Source organism: Canis lupus, chromosome 8 (genome assembly GCF_011100685.1).
Source record: "Canis lupus familiaris isolate Mischka breed German Shepherd chromosome 8, alternate assembly UU_Cfam_GSD_1.0, whole genome shotgun sequence".
NCBI lineage: Eukaryota > Metazoa > Chordata > Mammalia > Carnivora > Canidae > Canis > Canis lupus.
In genome coordinates this window covers 70,776,777-70,800,401 of record NC_049229.1, presented here as the reverse complement: position 1 = coordinate 70,800,401, position 23,625 = coordinate 70,776,777, and the positions used below count along the sequence as shown (strand labels likewise).

Genomic DNA, 23,625 nt, shown 5'->3' with positions numbered 1-23,625 from the left:
TGTCGGGCTCCCTGCATGGAGCCTGCTTCTTCCTCTGCCTGTGTCTCTGCCTCTCTCTCTCTGTCTCTCATGAATAAATAAATAAAATCTTAAAAAAAAAAAAAAAAAAAAAAGGAGGGCATCCCAGGCGGCTTAGCGGTTTTGTGCTGCCTTCCGCCAGGGAGTGATCCTGGAGACCCGGGATCAAGACCCACATCGGGCTCCCTGCATGGAGCCTGCTTCTCCCTCTGCCTGTGTCTCTGCCTCTCTCTCTCTCTCTCTAATAAATAAATAAAAAATCTTAAAAAATATAAAGAGAGTTCTTTCTAAGATGGTCGAAATCTAATTCCACGTGACTTCCACGTATACTTCTGCCCTGTTGGGTTTGACTATAGAGAATGTGGTGCCCTGAATCCTAGGACAGCCTTGTGTAGGCCGCGTTCCCAGGTCTCACACAATGAGACGCTGAGTGAAAGACACATCATTTATTATAGGGAACTTAATTATAATAAACAAAAACAAATGAAAAGGAAAAGGAAATTATTGTAAAAGCCAGTACTTTGTAAGTGTACAAATATTCCCTTTTCCGTCCATGAAAGGACTCACATTAACTGCAAACCACCGGCCTAACGAAAGTTTAAGTGAAGTGCTTTACCACGTCAGAACCCCATGGCCCCGTGCCCATGTCAGTGAGCACTCCGCCAGTGCACAGGACATGGGGCACGAAGCTCTGGGGCTCACCATGCAGGCTGCTGTGTGCTGGCCCAAGGAGCTCTGCTTCTCCTCGGGAGCATGCCCATGCCAAGGCCACACAGAAAGTCTGTGGCAGCCTACCTTAGCACCCAACACTTGCAGATAAGCAGGATGCAAATTAAAAAAAAGAAAGGTTTAGCAGCCAAACATAAAGCTGACTCTGGTGCTACAGAGAAAGTCTTATGATATTAAAATAATTCTGCTTCCAAATACCTCACAGATGATTCTGTCAAATTAAATTTCTCTAAAGGTAATGTTCTGAATAAGTTGATAAACTGGTAACTAATTTTCTTTAGGTTACTTAAAAATGGAACTTGGTACATATATACACGTGTGTGTGTATGCATGTGTGCAAAACCATATAATATGCTTACCAGCATGGAGAAGGTACTTGTACAACTTTTCAAAGAGTATCAGACGTATCAGAGACCTGTGTACACATATGCTTACTGATCAGAGAGCAAACACAAGCTTCTTTTCCCACACTCTCATCTGATAGACTCAGGGGCGGCTATTGAACGACCTGCCCCCAGCATGGTGAGTCTGTAGCAACAACCTGACCTGAGCCAGTGGAGACAACCAATGAAGAGACGTTGCCTAGGTCCTAGCTGCTGAGGGTCAGAACCACCTCACTGCTACAGCAGGGGTTGGGGGGGACAGCTATGCTGAACAATACCAAAGAGAAGAACAATGCCTTGGAAAACACGTTCTAGGCCACCCCAGACATCTTGAAAAGTAAGCTTGCTTACACCCTTCTATTACACAGACTGCTTCCTTTTCTGGGAGCGTGTGGGAACATTCTCCTTTCTTTGTTGAAATGCCACTTGCTTAGAGGCCTTTGGAACAAGTGGGGAGAGATGATTTTTAATTGTAGGCTGGGTTTCCAAACCTGCTAGCTCGTTGTAGCCCATGTGTTCAGAATTAAACACCATTATTACCTAGGTCTTCAAAAGGATATCACTGGGCTTATTTGGCACGTAAGGATAACTATTTAATACCAAAACAAAAACAGGAATAATAAACAGAACCTGTACATTTAAGCAAAGAGAGTTTTACAAGTTACTTCCTACAACAAAAAGCCCTGGATATTTCTAATGTGCTCAAATACAGCAAAGTCTAACTCATCAAAAAGTGAATGTTCTTTATTTAATCCAACCTCCTCAATCTCTTTAAGGAGAAGAGAAGGGCTATAAAAAGGGGAGCAGAGCTCCCACCTCAGAGAGACCCCCTGGCCAGTGGCCCTGGAACTGAGCACCTACTTGCCACCAATGGTCATCATCTCCCTGGGGCTTCTTGGAAACGATGCCAGTTCTGAACCACAGGTTCCCTCGGATGTCCAGGGCCCACAGAGTCTGCTGGTCCCCGAGAGTTATACAGACGGGTTCCAAAGCTTGCTTTTCACTGGAAACAGGGAAGAGAACAGGGGAGTCAGCGCCCATGCACAAAGCACCTAGCCTGACAAGGAACGCCAGCTTTGGGTGTCCAAAGGACGCTCCAAGGAAGGACACTTGAGTTTTGAGTTACGTTACTCTGCAGTGTATGTTGTTTAAACGTGTGGCAGCTTCTGAAAGATACTGAAGACCCAGCATGGTAGGGAAAGCTCTTGGGAGAAAATTACCTACAAGCAAAGTATGTGGGCACCTAAGGCACCTCCGCCTCACTGCTCCCTCCTGTACAATCAAAATCAAGCAAATGGAGGCGCCTCTGCCCCACCCGTGGACTGGGCTGTGTTGGGCAGCAGCAGCTGGGCAAATTGTGTTTCCCCTGGGGCAGTGCCCTTCCCCTTCCTGTCCCTCTGGTAAAGTTCTTGCCAGTGTCGAGGCTCAGCTGGGCTGCACTCTCTGGTTTAAGACTGTCTATGCTAACTGGCACCAGACAGTTACGTGGCTCCTGCTCTGGGGGAGGGCAGGGCTGGGGACAGCCACCTTCGCACATCCAGCCCAGCCCTGCTGTGGCTCACAGTAGCTACTTTTGCTCAAGCTGACTGGGTTTCTAGGTTCAAACCAAGAAGATCCTAGCCTAATTTTTCTAATCAGCAAAATGATTTGATGGTAATTCTATAATTGAAATTTTGAGTGATATAAGTAACCAAATAAATTACAACTCAGAGATCAAGTCCCATTGACTAGGATGATAATAAAGAAAGAGATCTGGCCCTAAACCACTGAGATTCTACACAGAAACCACCAGACAGCACTGGGTAGTAGTGAACAGAAACTGCCGTGAGAGGCTCATGAGTGTGTGATACTCCAGGTTACACAAGAGGGCACCAGCATTTCAAAAAGCTGAGCTATGACCCAACATCCAATCTGCCAGTCAGAGGCAGGCACAGGGCGTCTCCATGGTCAGGCTGCTACACTGACTCTGACAATTCCAGAGAACATTATTACCATGGAGAGCTTCAGAGAAGCAGCTTTGCCCAGGAAAGGCTCCCATGGGTGCGTTAAGGGGAGGCAAGCTGACAAAGAACCAAGGGCGGGACAAGCAAGATGATGAAGATGTCTCTGCTCCTCCTGCTGATACCTGACGATGTCACATTTCCACTGCTCCCCTTCAGGGCAGAAGCTGCTCACGCCCTCCCGGTACAGGAGGGCTCTCTGCTCTGTCAGTGCCCACACCACGCTGTTTCTGGCTGTGACCTGGGACAGTGGGTATGGACAGTCGACCTTTACGGCTCTGGCACAGGGGCGATCCACACTGAGACCTGCCAGGGAGACAGACAGGAAGCCCCCAAAGACATATATAATCAGGGTTTCACACCTCATTTGTATTCTGTTGTTTGGTTATTTTTCTGTTTTTGGTATTTTTCCATATTCTTTTGTAATAAGTATTTTGTCTTTTTAAGGTCTAGTCAACAGAAAAGTTAAGTTGTGCTTCAGTATGGCATATCTGAAATGTTTTCATATGTTCTTTGAAAGCTGAGGGAATAACAATTCAGAATCCTCTGGTATCCCAAAGTAGCTTAAGATGTTCTGAAAGAACAAGAAATCCCAGGGCAGAGAGCAGCCAGCCCTGAGCAAAGACAGCCCAGGCGAGAGCAGTACTGTTCAGAGATGCCCTCCATCTCTGTGCCCCTCAGAGGCTCAGGGTGAGCAGAGCTGCCGTAGAAGCTGCGGGAGGGGCAGGGATCTGAGGCCTCCAGGCATCCTCCACAAGCAGCTCCGACAAAGCAGCTGCCCTCTCCCGCTCCTACCTGGTTTTGGGGGTGGTTCCCTAGATGAAAGGCAAGGTTCATCCTACAGTAAGGCTATGGCAGGGCCAGAGCTCAGCGTCCCTGGCTCCTCATCTAGGGCTCTTTCCCCCACCTCCTTGCAGCCTGTCTACAGCTTGAAGGTGCCTGGGGAAGCTGGTGGAATGGCCGTTACCTTAAACCTTACCCTCTGCGGCATTAGCTGCAACTGTAGTTCTCAATGCTCAGATGTGCCCCGTGCCTGCTCACAGAAGTACCCTATGGTACCACATCCTTGGCTGTATTCTTCACCTTCAACCAAGGGGAGTCACCTGTGGGCTTCTCATGCTACAAATTGCCAGGCCAGCCAGGGAGACTAACACAGTAGGTCTTGGAGCTACTGGTTAACAGGGCACCCGCTCCTCAACCCCAGGCCAGAAGCACTCTGCTTCCTCACCAGGAACAAAACTCAAATGCCCCTGGAAACCGGATATGCATCTGCCTTTCCAGAGCTATTCCTACTTGAAGGGAAAGAGCAGAGCAGGCACATGGCCCAGGAGCTGGCGAGGCTGGCCACCAGGGCTCAAGCAGTGGCTTCTAGGAGATGCTGGCCCTCCCACACGTGAGAAAGAGCCAGATGTGCAAAGACGTTCAATCTCAGGGAATCATCCCTGGCTGACAGTTCATAACAGAGATTAAAACATTCTCTCCACATCAGCGATATTAAATGGTTAGAAGATTGATCTTTACGTAAATCCAATATGGCCTCTTAACCAAAAAAGAGCTCCCGCCATACCCTTTCCAGGTGCTGATAAATCACATTGCCTTTGGAAATTCATATCTCATTTTGCTGACAGTACATAAACACTCACTCTCATTAGTTATTTTTATTTTATTTTTTTTGCAGTTTATTTTTAATAAACAAGTCCCACTGAGTCTCCTTCAACAGTGGAAGGTTCCCCTCAGGGCAGTTTATTAGGACGAGTTGAGCTGCTCCTTAGGTCAAATGATTTCTTATTGTTTCTCCCTGATCCATATGTAAGTATACAGAAGCAGGACTTTGACCTAGCTGAAAAAAATCCGGTCATAACCTAAAGGAAACATTCTAATGTCATTTCCCTGTTATTCTTATCCCCTAACATCTGACACTGCAGCATAAGTGACAGGCAACGGCTAGCTATAAGGAGAGTGAAAATCTGTTTCTGTAGCTCACCAAATAATCCTATGAAGTCTTGCCCTAAACTTGTTCTGGGCTGAATGTGAGTCAGTAGCAGGAACTGCTTATATATTCCAATGACAAATACTTTCTTTCTGGAAGTGTTTAATTTAAATTTATTTCCAGCCCCTCAGTCACTGTGATGGCTCTAAGCAGGTCACTAACAAAGTGATTATCCCCAGGCCAACGAGTGCTAGAGTTACCTGTCTGCAGGTATAGATCTCCGTTTGTCCTGATGATCCATGCCGTGTCGTCGCTCAGGGCCACAAACACCGCCTGGGGCAGGGCTTCATACCAGTGCCGCTTCCCCTTGATGGTCACTTTTCCACAAGCAAAAGCTCGGTTAGATTTCTGTTCAATCTTCCACAGAAGGGCTCCTGTAGAAGTAAAACTTCTCTTCACTCTCCCAACAAATACTGAGAATTACTTACACAAAAGCCTTCATTCTGGCTTTCTACCCCAAGTGAGGAAAGAGCCTACAGCGCCAAAAAGCCTTATGCCCCTGGCTACCATCCACCAGCTGTGTGGCTTTGGGTGTCAAATCACCTACTGCATCCATGCCTTACTTCCTCATTTGTATCTTACAGGGCCACTAGGAAGACTGGAGGTGAGTACAGATTACTGACACGGTACACGGAGCCTTACAGGGACAATGGCAGTGCCGATGCATTACATTGAGAGACACACAACTGGTGCCTAAAAAGAGCTAAAAAGTCCTATAGGGATTCAGGGGGGTCACTTCTGGACCAAGTGAGGGATAAGATGCGTGGAAAGGAGGCATTTGATCTGGGCTGTCCTTCTTTACTCAGAAAGGGATTCTGATAAACAGAGATGAAGAAGGGGAGGGAAGGAAGGTGTCCTATGTAGATGAAGGGTGTGACACAGGCCAGGCGGCCACATGTAAGAAACCACTAGTGAATCACCAAGAATGCAGCCAGGCTGGACTAGAGGGTCTGACATGAAGAGCTGGGGTAAGAGGAGAAAAGCAAGACCAATAGTGAAGGCTGAAGCACACCCTGAATGCCATGGGGGCTCTGGTGCCCTCTCATGATGTGGGCACTGCAGGACAACTCAGCCAGGTACACTGATCTGATAGAGACAAGGGTCTCTCTCTTGATTCTGACTAGATCAACAAGGGTTGGAAAGTTTTGGAAACACAAAGTAATCAATAGAATCAGGACAGGACCAAAGTTTCTAAATGGCTGGGGAGATGAACCCAGAAGTAAATGACAGAGAAAGAATTAAAACACACAATTATATAACGCCAGCTAACGAAGCAGACTATGATCGCAGCCACTCTCTATAGAAAAATATTTTCAAACCAGCAAGGAGATAAAACAACCTTGAACAAACTAGTATTTTAAATAGTGACAAAGACCAGGAAGAGTTCAAGGAAATCCATCTGAAACAGTAAAATTACAGGGGATGAGTCTAAGTCCACAGAGTATGTTTTGCCTGACTTCTACTCCAGTGTCCTAACAATCAGACAGTTACCATGAGGCAAATATACATAAATACTTCTAGTCTACCTACCCACCCCTCAATGGGTGAACTAGCCAAATTATTCTGGACAGGGACTGGAGGTACAGGCTGAAAGTCTAGTAGAACCTGGTTCAGGAAATGTCTGTTCCAGCTCACTAAAAATGATTAGCTTGACCATGGCTTGCAAGAATGAATGCATTTTTCTTTTATACTCAGTAAATTATTCAGCCAAAGCATACATATTGCTCATTAAAGAATAATCTCTAGAAAGGAAACCAAATAATCTGAACATATCCAACGTATCCATAGGTCCATCTTCATTAGTTCAGTTGCTTTAAAGCAATTCTAAGAAACAGGAACATAGGGGTGCCTGGGTGGCTCAGTCTGTTAAGTGTCCAACTTTTGATTTTGGCTCGTGGTTTTAAGATTGAGCCCTGTGTCAGGCTACACTCTGGGCCTGGAGCCTGCTGAAGATTCTCTCTTCCCCCCACCCCCCCGTAAAAAAAAAGAAATAGGAACACATTTTTATAAGAGACTAATATGTTAATATAGCTTTTACAAAAAAAACCCTCAAAATTCAAGCTATTTGCATAGGTTATAAAAACATGTTTGTGTTACCATTGCACTAAATAAGAAAACAAAGATTGAAACTAAACATTCACTTATTGGACATTTGTTAACTGATGTCAAATGAAGCAACCCTATTATTTGGAGAAAACCCCCCAAACGTGCAGGGATAGGCCCACATGGCGCATGGATGGAGCTTTGGCAGGGCCGGCTGTGTGCCAGGCCAGCTACGCTCGCTCGCAGGAGCAGGGAGCTGGGGAGGCCAACCTGAGGGTGAGACCGCCACCTGCTGGACGGCGTCCTCAAACTTCTGCCAGCGTAGCCCAGCGCCTGGCAGCGCGCTGCAGAACAGGCCGCCTTTGTAGTCCAGGCACCAAATGTACTTCTCGGAGACAGCCAAGCTGAGTATGCCGTAGCCGGGACCAGAGTATCCCATCCAGCTTTCTGCAAACTAACAAGGACAGAGCCTGGTGAGTCCTGTAGCAGAGCACACAGCTGCACTGTCGTTCTGTCATCCACGAGGAAAATATGCAGGATAGAATTCACGTCACAGAGCTGACGATCTCTGAGAAACCACGCAGGGACCTGCTACCTTTGGACCATGCTCTAAGGGAAGCGTTCTGAAATGGGAGCTGTTGTGCCCCGCTAGGACCCCAGAGGATGCCCAGGCAACGCTCTGTCATGTCAAAACACCCTTCCTGATGCAATGCTTATGTTAAAATGACCTAGCTTTACACATGCGTACTGCACTTTACACAGCGTGCATGCGGATCAGTGATTTGTGCATCAGATCCTTACAGAATCAGTAGGAGAAGTGGCACTACCGCCATCTCTGCGTCTTCACCCTCTGAGGGAAGTTCCCAGTCATTGCACACAGGGCACATCATGAAGCCGATGGAAATCTGTCCAAGATACTCAGCCTGGCTGAACCTTATAAACTGATGCTTTGTTGCACTGATTCTTTAAAAAAATCAAATCTGAATGAAGTTGATGTAGTTTAAGAGTTTTCTGAAACCGCAGAAGAAATCAATGTACTTGTACAATCACCCAAAGTTCGCTGCTTCACAGGGAATGGTGCCCTCCCCGTCTCATTACAGCCCTGTTCCCCATGATGAGTCTTCCCCCCCACCCCTTCTCATCTTCCCCTCCCTCCTCCTTCCCTCCACCCCTCCACAAATGCCACAAAATCTCTTGGCTTTCCAGCCACTGGAAGGGGAGGAGGGAGGAACCATGAGGAAGGGAGAAGTCCAAGGGCCAGGCTCAATCTCACTGGGGGTGGGGGGTTTCTAAAGTTCTGGCCTAGAATTCCAATAGCCTGCCCCCACAACACATCAACGCATGTCTGCCTGTCTAGTGCCATCCCTGGGCAGGCGCCCTCTCTGGGCTTCCCGAGCCCTGGATTTTGCTCACCACCATCAGCAGTCTTGCTCAACTGAGACAACTGGCACACATGCCTGACTCCTCCTTGAGACTCTGAGATCCTGACTGGCTATCCAGGCCCTGCAGCGCCCAGCACCAAACACAGAGCCTGGCAGCCAAAGGCACTCAAGAAAGGACGAGCACAGGCAGGACTGAGTAGAAAATCTAACCTTTGGCATTTGTCTCAAAACAAGTAAGCAGTACCTTTCACTGTCAAGGCAGGACAGCAAAGAGGCTGAGAGAGGGCCCTGGGGCCAGCTGTGCCCTTCATCTGCTATGTGAATTGTGCAAGCCATTTAACCACGTCTCGGTTTCCTCCTCTGTAAAACGGGGACCACAGCAGTACCCACTTCATGGTTTAGTTTTTAGAAAAGCTAATGAGTTGAACTTGCAAAGTGCTTAGCATGGTGCCTGGCACATGGCAAAAGCTGCCCAAATGATATGCGTCATTAGCACCGAGAGAATTCAGCAATACATTTTGGAGAAATACATGTAGGTTTACACTCATAATCCATACCTTACAATGACTTAGAAAAAGTTATAATTTGGTTTGAAACCAAATACACTGAATAATAACCTGCTAAGAAATGTAAACACTGGGCAGCCCCGGTGGCTCAGCGGTTTAGCGCTGCCGTCAGCCTGGAGTGTGATCCTGGAGACCCGGGATCGAGTCCCATGTCCGGCTCCCTACAGGGAGCCTGCTTCTCCCTCTGCCTGTGTCTCTGCCTCTTTCTCTGTGTCTCTTATGAATAAATAAATAAAATCTTAAAAAAAAAATTTAGGGGATCCCTGGGTGGCGCAGCGGTTTGGCGCCTGCCTTTGGCCCAGGGTGCGATCCTGGAGACCTGGGATCGAATCCCACGTCGGGCTCCCGGTGCATGGGGCCTGCTTCTCCCTCTGCCTATGTCTCTGCCTCTCTTTCTCTCTCTGTGACTATCATTAATAAATAAAAATTTAAAAAAATTTTAAAAAATTTAAACATTTAAAAAATCTTTTAATGTAAAATGACCAAGAATAACCATCCTTAATGGCATGGGTTGGGGGAACCCTCAGGAAACTGGACGCCCCAAACCTACCTACCTGATCTGATTTTAGCAGCCCAGTGTCATCTGTGCCAGGCTGGCTCAGGTCCTGCAGGGAGCGACTACCACCAAGCTCCGTCACACTTGTCTCCGAGGAAGAGGAAGGCAATCCGTGAGCATAGATGTCCTCCTCGTCACTGGATGTCAACACCTGGTCCCGTGAAGGCTGCTCATGCCGAGGCTCACGGGGGCAAACCGCTAAGGCAGAGACTGGGGGTGTCAGCCGTCCTCCCACAGTCCCCAAGTCACATTCCGGAGCAATCACTTCCTTTAGGCCTGTGTCACTGTCGGTGACAGCATGCCAGGGAGTTGAGCCAAGGTGGCCAGGGCCCCCCATGTGCATGAGGAAGCCCTGCTCCTTGCTGGGCTCCTCGGCACTGCCTTCGTCAGCGCTGGTTGCCAGCAGCCGTTGCTCGGCATGGGAGGCCCAGCTGAGGCTGGAAGGCACTGGGGGTGAGTTCAGGAAGGGGGCTTCGGAGAAAGTGCTTTGGGAGTCATCAGGTTCCATGTCCCCCACTTCCCGGGCCTCAGCAGAGCTGTCCTGTTCTTGACAGGGTGACTGTCCGCTACTTGGTCCGTCATCTGTGGGACAAGACTCCTCTCTGAGTTCTGTAACATCACTGCCTTCCATGGCTTCCCGTAGCTCCAAGAGCGAAGTCCACACTCCGCTATGTGGCCCTATCTCGCCTGCACGGTTACACGGTAGGATTCCCGGTCTATCTCCATTCCCTTCGTTCAGTACATCAGGGGCCAGTGCAGGTACCTCCAGGACACTGAATGCTTCGGGGTCAAGATTTTCCTGCAGGACACCATTCACCTCCCCACTGAGGTTACTGTCCTGGTCAGGAGACTCTGTGCTCGACCGATCCACGATGCTGCCCAAACTTGATGTCATAGACAGCAGGTCTGTGTTCAAGGACTGGGGACTGTCACCTGGGAACTCATAGCAGGGGGTCGATTCAAGGGAACTGTGGCAGGTGTTCCTGCTTCCACCTTCTAATTTAAAATAAGAATGTTTAAAATGAGGTGTGACTCTACATAAATAGTAAGACTAAAAATTTTGGCTCAAGAGAAAACATATTTTAAATGAAGGATATTTAAGTGGTGAAGAATAAATCTCTCAAGTACGAATTATCCCAATGCAAAGGTGTTTTAAATGGACACAAACATCATGATGAGACACACTGATGGGCTCTGAGGCCTCACTCAAGAAATGTTAATGGAAGAAAACAAAGGAATGGATGGACTGCAGACTTTAAAATTATTATAATGCTTAGCAATCTGATAAGTATGTGTAGCTAGAGAGGTCTATCAGGAACCAAGGAGTCAAAAGTTAAACCATTTCTGTTAAATCCCACGTTCAGTAACCTATCTGACACTAAATGTAAAATGGATCCATCTAGGCACCAGCATGAGTTTTTAATTTCCACGACTTTCCATTCAGGCTCAGAGTCTCTGGCCTCATACGTGGTTATACAGGAATAAATCAAAAATGTTATTTAAATATTGAGAAGTATAAAACCCAGACCCATGAAGCAGAGTGGTAAGCACACAGGTTATATTATTTAAACCTCACAAAAGTACTTAGTTGTGCGCTGTACTCTTTTTCAATGTAAGAAATATTTCATAGTAAAACTCCTTTGAGGAAGGACACCTGGGAGGCTCAGCAGTTGAGCATCTGCCTTTGGTTCAGGGTGTGATCCCAGAGTGCCAGGATAGAGTCCCAGGATAGAGTCCCACATCAGGCTCCCCGCAGGGAGCCTGCCTCTCCCTCTGCCTGTGTCTCTGCCTCACTGTGTCTCTCGTGAATAAATAAATAAAATCTTTAAAAAACAAAACAAAAAAGTCCTTTGAGGAAAGAAGACACTTGTTTTCTGAAGGCCTTCTCTGCTTCTCACTGAACAGGCAAGTGCTCATGCAGTGAAAGCCGCCCTCCCAAAGAGTATGCAAGACCACCCCTAAGGAAGCAGGAGTCAGGGTGTGCCATGCTACAGACAGTACCTGTCTTCTTCTTCCTCCTCTTTTTCACTTTCAGAGGCTTCACAACAAGCTCCTGGTCAAAGTCTTCTGAGCTAATCACACTGAATCTCTGTGAGGTGGACTGGCCGCCCCTCCCCAGCTCTAGAGCTGCCTGAAGCCCAGAGCCGCTGTCGGTGGAGTTGAGGGAGCTGCTCCTGCTCCTCGGCTCGCTGGCCACGGAACTGGCCACAGAGGAGCCCCTGAGCCTTGTCTCAGACCCTGGAGCTCCCGATGGCTTCTCTGCACGCTGTCCAAGGGCCTGCTCTGTGCATCCTGGCGTCTCCAGACCATCTCGCGCTGAGAAAGAAGGGTGGAGTTTTACTGCTGCTTATCCGGGAAAGTCGACATGCCCTTACTCAGGTTTGCTAACCGTAAACACCAGCCTGCTAAATTTGGAGACTGGCGAAACTAAAAGAATCACACAAAACACTCCAATGGATGGTTCTTTGATCCAGGAAGCTCACACACCAAAATCAGGAAAATGATTGGCCATGGCTATTTTCTGTAAATGGCTTGGTAGGAAGGGGAGTACTAAGTATACAGCATTTCTCACATCAATTCACAAAGAATTCCTAAAGAAGAGAAAGTACCTGTTTCTAAGAAAAGGGCTTAGTGACATCCCCTACTTAGACCATGCCTTAAATATAACAGTCCTCAAAAGGCACTTGAAAAATATATGTGTGCCTGTATTTCTTGAAGTTTAAGGAGAGAAAGGGAATGTTCCACTAGAACAAACCCAGGACAGAGAAGCACATTAATGAAGTTAGTGTCCAGTGCGATCAGAGAGCAGTGGGACGATCTGGCAGTGGAGGGTGAAGTCACCATGCTCGGTGCCCCAGGACTGAGAGCCAGCAAGTTTCTCACTTTCATGGACTTGTCCTTCTCCACACACCACCACAAGGTCACATGGCCAGATCGGTTCCAGTCATCCAGCCCTCTACACAGGCCTGTGGACCACTCTGATCCACTCAGCCATCCTCCTGTTGCCGAGGATCCACCAGGAGCAGACTCCAGGCTGTGGTGCGCACAGCTGGGGACCTATGGGCAGGATTCTGCTCTGAGTGAAGCCTGGCCATGGAAGCGCCTTGTCAAAGATCACACGAGTTGATGGGAGGTCTTGGTCTAGAGCTGTCCTGTCCAATACAGCAGCCACTGTCCCACATAGCTATTTAAATTCAAAATCAAACACAATCTTGGGATCCCTGGGTGGCACAACGGTTTGGCGCCTGCCTTTGGTCCAGGGCGCGATCCTGGAGACCCGGGATCGAATCCCACATCGGGCTCCCGGTGCATGGAGCCTGCTTCTCCCTCTGTCTGTGTCTCTGCCTCTCTCTCTCTCTCTCTCTGTGTGTGTGACTATCATAAATAAATAAAAATTAAAAAACAAAACAAAACAAAAAAAAAACCAAACACAATCTAAAATTCAGCTGCACTCCCCACATTTTAAGTGCTCCGCAGCCACAGGTGGGCGGTGGCCAGCTACTGGGCAGTGCAGATACAGGCCGTTTCACCCCTGCAGAGAAGTCCCACCGGACGGCAGCAGTCTAGAGCTTACGTCTCCCCTGTAAGCCACACTGCCCCTAACCACGCTGTGCAGGTGCCAGCTCATAAAACTCAGGAGTCAGAGCTTATTCACTTTCCACAAAAATTATACACTGGAATGACAGTTATCCTGACTTACCCTCTGACTTTAGAAGTCATTCACTCCCTGACCCACCCCCTCCCTGCCATCTCATAACAGACTAAATTTGGGGCCAAGGTAGCCCTTATGACATTTTCACCTTTTCAAGTCCTAAATACCTGGCTAATGAGAGACTACTTGGGATACTTTCCTACCAGTTACACTTATATTCTAACATTACACAAAGACAAAAGGCTTCAGTAATGCTTCGTGGGCCCAGGAGTCTGCAGCCTGGAGCTCCTCTTCCTCACCTTGCTCTCTGCTCTGGAAGGCCTTGGGTCCAGGACCTCTACTCCCTTTCCTGCAGTGACTCAGACACCAGCTAGTGCTGGTGAGAACAGAAGAAACAGCAGAGATGCCCCCAGGGCCAAGACAACCCAAGCCCATGGTGACAGCAAACAGTCCACACTTCTGACCAATGTAGCAGGGCAGGAGCAACATTGGCTGAAGCAGAAATCAGAAGACAGGGCTGGTTGATTTGGGACTTGTCACTTACCCCTCATCCTTGATTTTCTAATCTGTGAAATAGGGACACCATAGATTAATAAATACTCAGGGTTTTTTTTTTTAAGATTTTATTTATTTATTTGAGAGCAAGAGATCACAAGCAGGGGAAATGGCAGAAGGAGAAGTAGGGTCCCCACAGAGCAGGGAGCTGATATGGGGCTTGATCCCAAGACCCTGGAACCATGACCTGAGCTAATGGCAGATGCTTAAACTGACTGAGGCACCCAGGCACCTGTCACTCAGGGGTTCTATGTGTCATGTGCTATGCAGGGCCACGACACTGAGTTATGAGATCCTTGCAACCAAGAAGTTTACTGTGTGAGGTAAGGTACATGGTAAGTAAATGGCTCCACAGTTACAATGGGGTAGGAGGAGAGGCCCCTGGGAAATCAAGTGAAGACAGGGAGACAGGTTGGCCTGACTAAAGCACTCAGGAAAAGTATCAGAGATACAGAAATACCTGAATTGGGTCCTAAATAATGAGCAGGGAGAGAATAGAGGGCAGCATCCCGACAAAGGCAAGCCACATTTGGGAGCACCACAAACCTAGCGCTCAGACCTACCTATGGCACTGGGGTGACAGGTGGTGGCAGGAGCCTGGAGAGAGCTGGCAGCAGCAGGAGGGGGGCCCTGCATGCCACCCCAGACGTGGTGGCAAGAGGAGTGCAGTGAGCAGGGAGGGGACAAGGCCTGGGGAAAGGCAGTGGCGGGGCTACCTGTCTCATGTTTCCCACAGGCTTGTCATCAGCATCAAACAAGATGCCTGTGAAACTGCTCTGTGAACTCCAGAGGCCACACAAGTGAGGGGGCTCTGGGGCCACACAGATGTCCCTGGTGTGCCGCTTGCAGCTCCCAGCGGTAATGTCTTTGTACCTCACATCTTCTAAAGCCCCAGTCTCATCTATAGAACAAGCACCTTCCATTTAGGATTTTATAAGGTCGGCTTAGTAGTCTATGGAATATAGAACAAAGTGAGTGACAGAGAGGAGAAGAGGGACAGGAAAGGGGAGAAGCAGGGGCCTACATGGCTGTTGTCATCATCAGGAACAAGTTCATGATGAGCCTCAAGTATACAAAGGACCGTGGATGTGTGCACAAGAACATATATTAAAAGTCTCTGCTCACTAGAATCTGGACTTGTATGAATTATTTTTTAAAAGTCGAAAGCACTGAGAATAATCAATGCTATAGGAAGAACTGTGTTAAAGGTAAAATATAGGTCCCAGATAATAGATTTTAATGTTCTAAAAGCTTGGCAAATCTCTATCTTTTGAAGTATTAATCCCACATGTGGTCTCAGAGTACCAGAGATCAGTTATGTGGGTGCTGGGTTCTTCTCCCTACTTGTCCAGCCGCCCCATCTTCCAGACCCATGGAACCACTCTACCAAATGTGAGGCTGTCTTACGTGAGCCTTAAAGTCGGTCAGCTTCAAGAAAAGTATTGTAAATGATATTTTAAGAATTACAGTGGAGGGGTGCCTGGGTGGCCCAGTCAGTTAAGCATCCGACTCCTGGTTTCAGCTCCATGATCTCAGGGTTGTGGGATTGAGCCCTGCATCAGGTTCTATGCTGGGCATGGAGCCTGCTTAAGATTCTCTCTCTCTCTCCCTCTGCCCCTCCCACTACTCACACACGTGCTCTTTCTAAAACAAAAAATAGTAACAAACAAAAAATCTTAAAAAAAATAAATAAAACAAAACATAGGAAAACTCTCCAAATACTTCCTTGTTTAGATAATGCACCAGTTATTTAACTAGCAAAGTAATGGTAAAGTTTATAAATTATAAAGTACAATTACATATATAAGTATATCTTATCACAAATGCAAACCTATTGATGGTAGTCCTTCGGGTCTGCTTGAAATTCTTATAATGTTCCGATCTCCCTTTAAGAAAAATATTTCATTTTCTGTGCAGGAAACAGACACGATATCACCTGATCCTTCCAAACCAGCAATTGTGGCCTGCCCAAAACAAGAAAAAAAGAAAAAGAAAAATCACACAAACAGGCAATAGTAAGAGTTGAAAGCATACAAACATGTGCAGGAATCCAAACGAGTCAAATAACAACTATGCTTTGTTATGCCCACTTTCTGAAACTTCTTAAGAGTCATGAACACAGGGGCACTGGGTAGCTCAGTGGCTGAATGTCTGCTTTCAGCTCAGGTCATGATCCCAGGGTACTGGGATCTAGTCCCACATTGGGCTCTCCAAAGGGAGCCTGCTTAGAGAAGCAGGCTATGTCTGCTATGTCTTAGAGAAGTCTGCCTGTGTCTTTGCCTCTCTGTGTGTCTCTCATGAATAAAGTCTTTAAAAAAATAAACTCATCAACACAAAGGCAGGGGGTTTCTGATAGGTACATGAGCTGGAGCCATAAAATTTACCAGTAGATTCATGAAACTGAGCAGGTGAGCAGCTCACCGCACCTCTCAGTTGCTGGGAACCAGGTCCCACCTGGTGCCCCTCCAACCCCCAGGATATGGAGCTCATTCTCCTCAGCAGGACCTGCCCATCAGCTTCACACAACTGTCTTGCTCTGTGCTTCAGGTGCCCTGAGCGCAGCAGCCTTGGTCCTCTGTGATGCCATGGCTCTGCTCCAATTCCTTTCCCGACTCAGTCACTGGAAGAGTTCCAACTCGATTCAGGTACCATCCTCCTCAGGAAATGGTCCCTAGAGAGCTCAGCCTCAGTGGCACTTGCCCAGGACTCGTCGCAGCTCACAGCGCTTTGTACAAATGCCCACAGGGAATGCTGCACCTGGGCTGGAGTGATGTGCTGACTGGTCTGGACCCCTATGTGCGCACTCCTGTGGGAGAGATGAGTGTGCACTGCCATTCATGGCTCTGAATGAATGAATGGACGGAGGAGGGGTCCCTTAACGTCGCCTGAAAACAAGACATCTAGAGCCTGAATGATTTTTATATATTCTCTTTTCAGCCAACTGTGCAAACAAGAGACAGTTCACTGTAGAGAGAAAAAGGGTCTAAATTTTGTTAATTTTTAAATAATCCTGATGAACAGCTAGAAACATGACATTGGTTTGAAAGCTGCCAATCATGTTGCCATGCCCACCCTGAAGGAAGCCACAACCTCTGCACATGGACAGCTCCTTTGTCTCATGAAATAAATTATACCTGTTGGAGAAAGCACTGGTGGTAAGGGCTCAGAAGAAAGGGACTAATGTACAAGCACCAAACATCTCAACTCTACTACCTAGTAAGTGCGTATCAAATTCAAAGAGTACCCAGAGAAAGAAGAAAATTTAAGCTGTCTATAAGTGGAGAAGAATACAAAAATGCCTTTCAAAGTGCTCCTTTAGAAGAGAAACCAGCTCAGGGCTAAAAGGCAGCTTGGTGGCTAGCTCACCCTGCACACCCTGCCCTCAAGCTCCAGGTGAGGAAGCTGTGCCAGGCAGACAAGACTCCTGCTTAGTGTCAGAACAGCAAGAAGGATCTACCAAAACCAAACATTTCTTCAAATCTATAAAATAATCAGACCCTCACTTGATTTCCCTGACTGGCCCAAAGGAAAAAGTAAAGCATTAGAATCAATACTGTTTCCTCTGGTGTTCTGAGAGACAATCTGTAGATAAACACTGTAAAGACACCAAAGATGTGGAGTGATTACATCACTTACCTGGTTGATGGTGTCTAGAAGGTAAATACTATATTCATTCCAACTCAACACCCAGCCTTCTTGAAAGAAACATGAAACAAGCCCCAGGTGTTTCTCAGGTAAGCTGCAACTTCCCCTGTTGGAGGATTCCAGACGTGGGTACAGTTCAAAAGGCTTGACTCCTCCAGCAAAAACATCTTTTAAGATAAACGTGGCTTGAACAGTCCCATGGATGTCTGCCTTCCACAGTCGGAGCCCAGGCCGTGATGCATACAAGGTTAGATCACTCTGCTTACAAAGTCCTGGTATAAAACAAGCTCCAAATTTCCCAGTGCTGGAAGGAAGGAAGGAAGGAAGGAAGGAAGGAAGGAAGGAAGGAAGGAAGGAAGGAAGGAAGGAAGGAAGGAAGGAAGGAAGGAAGGAAGGAAGGAAGGAGAAGGAAGGCAAGGAAGGAAAAAAATATGAGCTGATTTAAAGTGACAGTTGTCAACCCTTAATATCAACTATAACAAGAATTTTTTGGAGAAGTCTAAACAAGATTGATGTTTTTTCAAGTCCTCTTCTATGGTTTGTTCTGTTGTTACTACATAGTCACCTCTCTGTCTCATCCTCCCTGTAGCCCCCCCTGGGAAGTATGCATCCGCTGAGCACACAGCCTGGTTTGTGGTGACCATTACAGTGCTGTACTCAGGGCTTTGTCCCCACCCTCTTGCTCAATCCTCACAGCAGCTCCATGAGGCAAACGGTTCAGCTCCAGTGTCAGAGAAGAGGAAATTGAGGCAGATGACAAATCCAGGTCTCACTATCCTCTCCATGTTCAGAAATTCTATTCCTTCTAACGCTTAATTGCTGTACTCACTCTAGCATCCCAATGAATGAGCATCATGTCCACAATTGAGTCCAAACCCACCACAGGGACCAGCTTCCCTTCTGGTCCCCAGGTATGGCATTTTTTTCTAGTTTTAAAATTATGAAACACCTAACACAAAAGAATGTGTTTTATATATATAATACATACTACATACTATATTTTATATATGTGTTTATAGGTATATAAAAGTTATGAAGTCTAATAAATGAAATGCACACCCGGGAACCCATTCCTCAACTTGAGAAATAAATCACCAGCGACACAGTTGATGTTTTCTCCTGCTTCTAAATGTTCCTGCCCCGGGCAGCCCTGGTGGAACAGCGGTTGGGTGCCGCCTGCAGCCTGGGGTGTGATCCTGGGGACCTGGGATCAAGTCCCACATCGGGCTCCCTGCGTGGAGCCTGCTTCTTCCTCTGCCTGTGTCTCTCTGTGTGTGTGTCTATGAATAAATAAATAAAATCTTAAAAAAAAAAAAAGTTCCTGCCCCTCTGTTCCCCAGGTGTGACTACCAAACTCAATTTTGTGTTTATTATAATTCCCTTGCTTTTTTTTAATTCCCTTGCTTTTATTGATAGTTTAAGCACATACATATGTATTCTTAAACACTACATATTTTAGTATTATTTTTTTTCATTTGTATAAAAATATGATGCTATTCGTATACTTTTGCAGCTTCCTCTCAACATTATATTCCTAATATTTATCTTTACTAATAAAAAAGCTATTGCTCATTCATTTTCACTGCTACATAGTATGCCACAATTTTTTTTAACTCACAACCCTGTTGATGGGTATTTGAGTTCTTTCTACCTTTTTTTTTTTTTTTTTAAGATTGTATTTATTTATTCATGAGAGACACAGAGAAAGGCAGAGACACAGGCAGAGGGAGAAGCAGGCTCCATGCAGGGAGCACGATGTGGGACTCGATCCCAGGACTCCAGGATCACGCCCTGAGCCAAAGGCAGACGCTCAACCACTGAGCCACCCAGGCAGCCCTATTTCTACTTTGCTCTTTTAAAAAATGCTATGAGCATTTTCGCACAGACCTCCTAGTACACAGGTGTAAGAGTCTGTCCAGAATCTTCCAGAGATGGAACTGTTGCACTGCTGGGTAACTGTTAGGTTGCTGAGTTAACATGTTCAGGTTTGAAAGACAACTTCAAACATTTTGTTTTAAGATTTTATTTATTTATTCATGAGAGACACAGAGAGAGGCAGAGACATAGGCAGAGAGAGAGGCAGGCTCCATGCAGGGAGCCCGATGTGGGACTCGATCCCGGGACCCCAGGACCATGCCCTGGGCCAAAGGCAGGCACCAAACCACTGAGTCACTTTTCAGTATGATTATACCAACCTGTGCTCCCACCAGCTATCTGAGTTCTTCCCCCGACCCCAAAGGTTTTATTTTTAAGCAATCTCTACACTCAACATGGGACTCAAACCCACAACCCCAAGATCAAGAGTCGAATGCTCTTCTGACTGAGCTGGCTTGGCACCCCTCTGAGTTCTTTATGGTCCTACATCTTTGCCCAATCTCAGTCTCCTACCAGAGCTCAAAGTTTAAGAGTCTCAGTCTACCCTCTCTTCAAACTACATCTCTGATTTTAAACAGTGGAAAGAGTACTGACTAGGGGTGCCTGGGTAGCTCAGAGGTTGAGTGTTTGTCTTCAGCTCAGGTGTGATCCCAGGGTTCTGGGATCGAGTCCCATGTCGGGCTCCCTGCCTGCTTCTCACTCTGCCTATGTCTCTGCCCCTCTCTGTGTCTCTCATGAATAAATAAATAAAATCCTAAAAAGAAAGAAAGTATACTGACTCTACATTGATAGCAGGGCTCAATTTCCAGCCCTGACACTTGCTATGTGCTATGCAACCTTTCTGGATCTCAGTTTCCTAATCTATAAACCAGGGGTAATCATTCCCGCCCCAAAGGTTAAAGTGAGGATTAAGAGACCCAATCTATGAAGGCACAAAAGCACTCCTGGTGACATTGTAAGTCCCCACAACTGCTCATTGGTCATGCACAGGGCTACAGGTGCTCCCAGCTGGGATCTACCTCTAGTTCCATTCATGTCACCGCTGCTCCTCAGGTGTCCCTCTCCCCTCACCCTCTCTGCCACAGCAACACACAGGCTCCCCTGAGGGGCTGTCTCCAGGGCCCATCCCACACAGTCACACAGATAAAGTTATTATCTGGATGTTTCTCTGCACATGAGTATCTCCCTAGGTCCCTCTGGCTCCACAGAAACTGAATCTCTCTGGATACAGCCCAAGGAGGATATCAAATATCAAATTCAGCATTGAAATGAAGATTGTTAGATTAACCAAGAAGGTTCTAATGCTGTAGATCATTCACGGACAACTCTATAATCAGCATCGTGTCTGATTACTGCGTTTGGTGGATTTGTTCTGGTAAGAGTCTCTAAATAGATCCCAAGGAATTCTAGCAGGGTATCTTCCTCTTGCCCTTCCTGTCAAATCAATTTCTGTTTGGTGATCCAATTGTTAAATGTTTTCCTTCTATTTATAGGTCCTCTTAGAAAAATCTCTTGTCACTTCCACTTTGATTTGTTCACCCTGGGTAACTAAAGCATTCACTTTAACATGTGAGTCCTGGATTGTGTGAGACCGCGGTGCTGCGGGCAACGTGAAAGATTAACAAGATGAGATCCTGGCCCTGTCTGAGAATATACTGGGGCAGAATGAGCGTGTATATGAACCACTGCAAGAGCATCTAGGAGGTGCTGTATGGGGCTCAAAGGGCTGCCCGAGGAATCTGGAGGGCTGTGTGCTGATGGGGAGGAGAGGGCTAGACCCAGGACTACTACTAGCTGGGTGAGGAGGGGATGGGCACTCGGGGGAAGGACATGCTGAGAGGGTCCTGGTGGGTGGCTAGCTCTAAAGAATTGCTGGAACATGTAGCCTGAGTCACTGCGGGGTTGAGGGGTGGGGACTAGCTAAGCTGGGGATAACTTGCTAGAGCAAGGTGCAAATTATCCTAAACCCCTGGCTTGGAGCCATCCACATGCAATATGATTCTGCAGCATTAGCTGATGTCATTCTGAAATGGGCCCTCAAACTCCAACTTTTAAGGTCTAGGTACTGCAGGATTCTAAAATCATAACTAATTTTGGTAGAGGTGACTTCCAGAAGAATCACTAATTACTTTTAAAAATACTTTAATTCCCTTTATGAGCCACATAAATATGAAAGGAGTGGGTAAATTTCTGTTTGTTTGTTTGTTTTTTTAAGATTTTATTTTTAAGTAATCTCTACCCCCAATGGGGAGCTCAAACTCACAACCCTGAGATCAAGAATGGCATGTTCCATCACCAGGCAGACACTCTGAAAGGGATGTTTTCTACTGTGATATATAATCTGTTGGTGCCATAGACCTGAAATGCTGAGCGTGAACAGAGAGCCCGCTGCACCTGTCCCTTCGGCTCTCCACTGAAGGAAGACTCTGCTCCTGTCCACAGCAGACTGTTCTATCCTCTATCCCCTGCCCACCCCAGGCTTCTGTAGGTCACTGCACCACCACTCCCCGGAGTGCTCAGGCCACGGCCTCTGACTAATCTCTTTCTCTCACACCCCAGAGTCAACGTGTCAGCAAACCTGACAGCTCTGCCCTCCAAGCATTCCCACCACCCTGCCGTGGTGTAAGTCCCTGGCTGACCCCTCTGAGCTGCCACTCTTGCCCCCTCCAAAAAGCAGCAAGGGTGACCTGACCTGGTTAAAGCCTCTCACAACTGCTGACATGCTAGAATGAAGCTGCCCCCGACAAGGCCCACAAAGCCTCCAGGATGGGGTCCTGTCCTCGCCCCTCTTCTCCTCCACACACACATGGCCTCATTGTTCCTTTAAAACTCAAACACTTGGGACATGTACTGCTTCTGCCTTAAGAGCTTCTCTCCAAGGCCCTCTCATGGTTCCCTCTGCCCTTCCTTCAGGAATCTGCTCTGGTCTCTGCTGTGGAGGAGCTGTCTCTGCCTGCCTATCTAGGGCACACACCTCTGTCCCCTGCTCTCTCCTCTCTAGGCCATATCCTGATTTATTACTACTGAACATTCTAGAACATATTTATTTAATGCTGCTCTCCCCTGTCAGAAATGTGAGCCCCTGAGATTAGAGACTTTCTCAGTTCACAGCTGTCTCCTAGAATGGAGGAGGGTGCCTGGCACTCACCAGAGACTCGGTAAGGATTTCTCAATGTCCCTAGGTAAACTCACCCAATGGCAGGGTCTCAAGGTCGCCTGTATCTCAGGACTTCCAGGCCTGTATATGTCACTCCTCACTGTGACTCCTGCTTGGCTACTACCTAACAGGTACCTCCAGCTTAATATGCCCCAGAGAGAACGGATGTCTAGACCTCAAACCTGGGCTGGCCCCAGTGTGCCCACTGCAGGTAGCTGCTGCAGCCATGAACACAGAAACCTTCTACTCTTTTCTTCCCCTTGCCCCCATATCCAATCCATTATCCAACCCCATGTTTTCTATCTCCAGATTATGGCTCCCTCCATCTCACTGGAGGCCACCACCAGGAGCCAGCCTCCGTGCTTGCTCCCAGGATTCCTGCAGTACCCTTCTCCCTGAGCCCCTCCTGTCCATCTCCAATTAAGTCTCCACATAGAACCAGGGTGAGCTCTGAAATGTCCCTCATATTGCTGTTCTCCTGTCTAAAGCACTTCAATGTTTTCTTTTGTTTTTGTTTGTTTGTTGTTATGCTTAGAATAACTCCGGCAACAGCACATGGTCCCCCAGCTCCCTCCCCCTAAGCTGGCTCAGGCCCTTCTTTCCCATCTCATTTTCTACCAGGGCATCCAACCCACTCCATGTCACCCTGGACCCTTGGGCTACCTGAACATTGCAAACCCTGGCCCAATGCAGGGCCTTTGCATTTGCTGTTCCCTGAGACCAAAATGCTCTTCTATCAGCTCTTCCCATGTTTGAGGCTTCAGCTCAAATATCACATTCCCACAGAAGTCTTTCCAGACCATTCTAAGAGAGCATGCCACTCCCACCCCTAAGGCTTCACCTTGATTGTTTTCTCCACAGCATGCACCCAGGCCTACACATTTATCCTGCTTCAGGGCAGAGACCTATCCCCTTGCTCACTGCTGTCCACTACACGCTGCTGCCCCACAGGCACGCACCAAATACTTGTTGAATGAAGCACTGCTTCCAAGGGGGTAGACTCCGCAGATGCCCTTTCTGAACCACAATCTCAAATAGCACCCAACAGGAAAACAAGCCTTTAAGACAAAGAGG

At 47.3% G+C, this 23,625-nt stretch overlaps 1 protein-coding gene across 3 annotated transcripts in view; it reads right to left on the bottom strand.

Moving 5' to 3' along the window:
* The window catches only part of TECPR2 (tectonin beta-propeller repeat containing 2), a 100,361-nt gene that overhangs the window by 40,431 nt on the left and 36,305 nt on the right, over positions 1-23,625 (bottom strand). For all 3 annotated transcript variants that reach the window (XM_038545785.1, XM_038545787.1, XM_038545786.1), the window contains 8 exons: positions 17,511-17,823; positions 15,706-15,838; positions 11,669-11,983; positions 9,666-10,663; positions 7,434-7,617; positions 5,321-5,494; positions 3,256-3,436; positions 1,992-2,133 (listed from right to left, as the gene is read on the bottom strand). In XM_038545785.1, the coding sequence (XP_038401713.1) occupies positions 1,992-2,133; positions 3,256-3,436; positions 5,321-5,494; positions 7,434-7,617; positions 9,666-10,663; positions 11,669-11,983; positions 15,706-15,838; positions 17,511-17,823 (2,440 nt within the window). The remainder of the gene's footprint in view (positions 1-1,991; positions 2,134-3,255; positions 3,437-5,320; positions 5,495-7,433; positions 7,618-9,665; positions 10,664-11,668; positions 11,984-15,705; positions 15,839-17,510; positions 17,824-23,625) is intronic.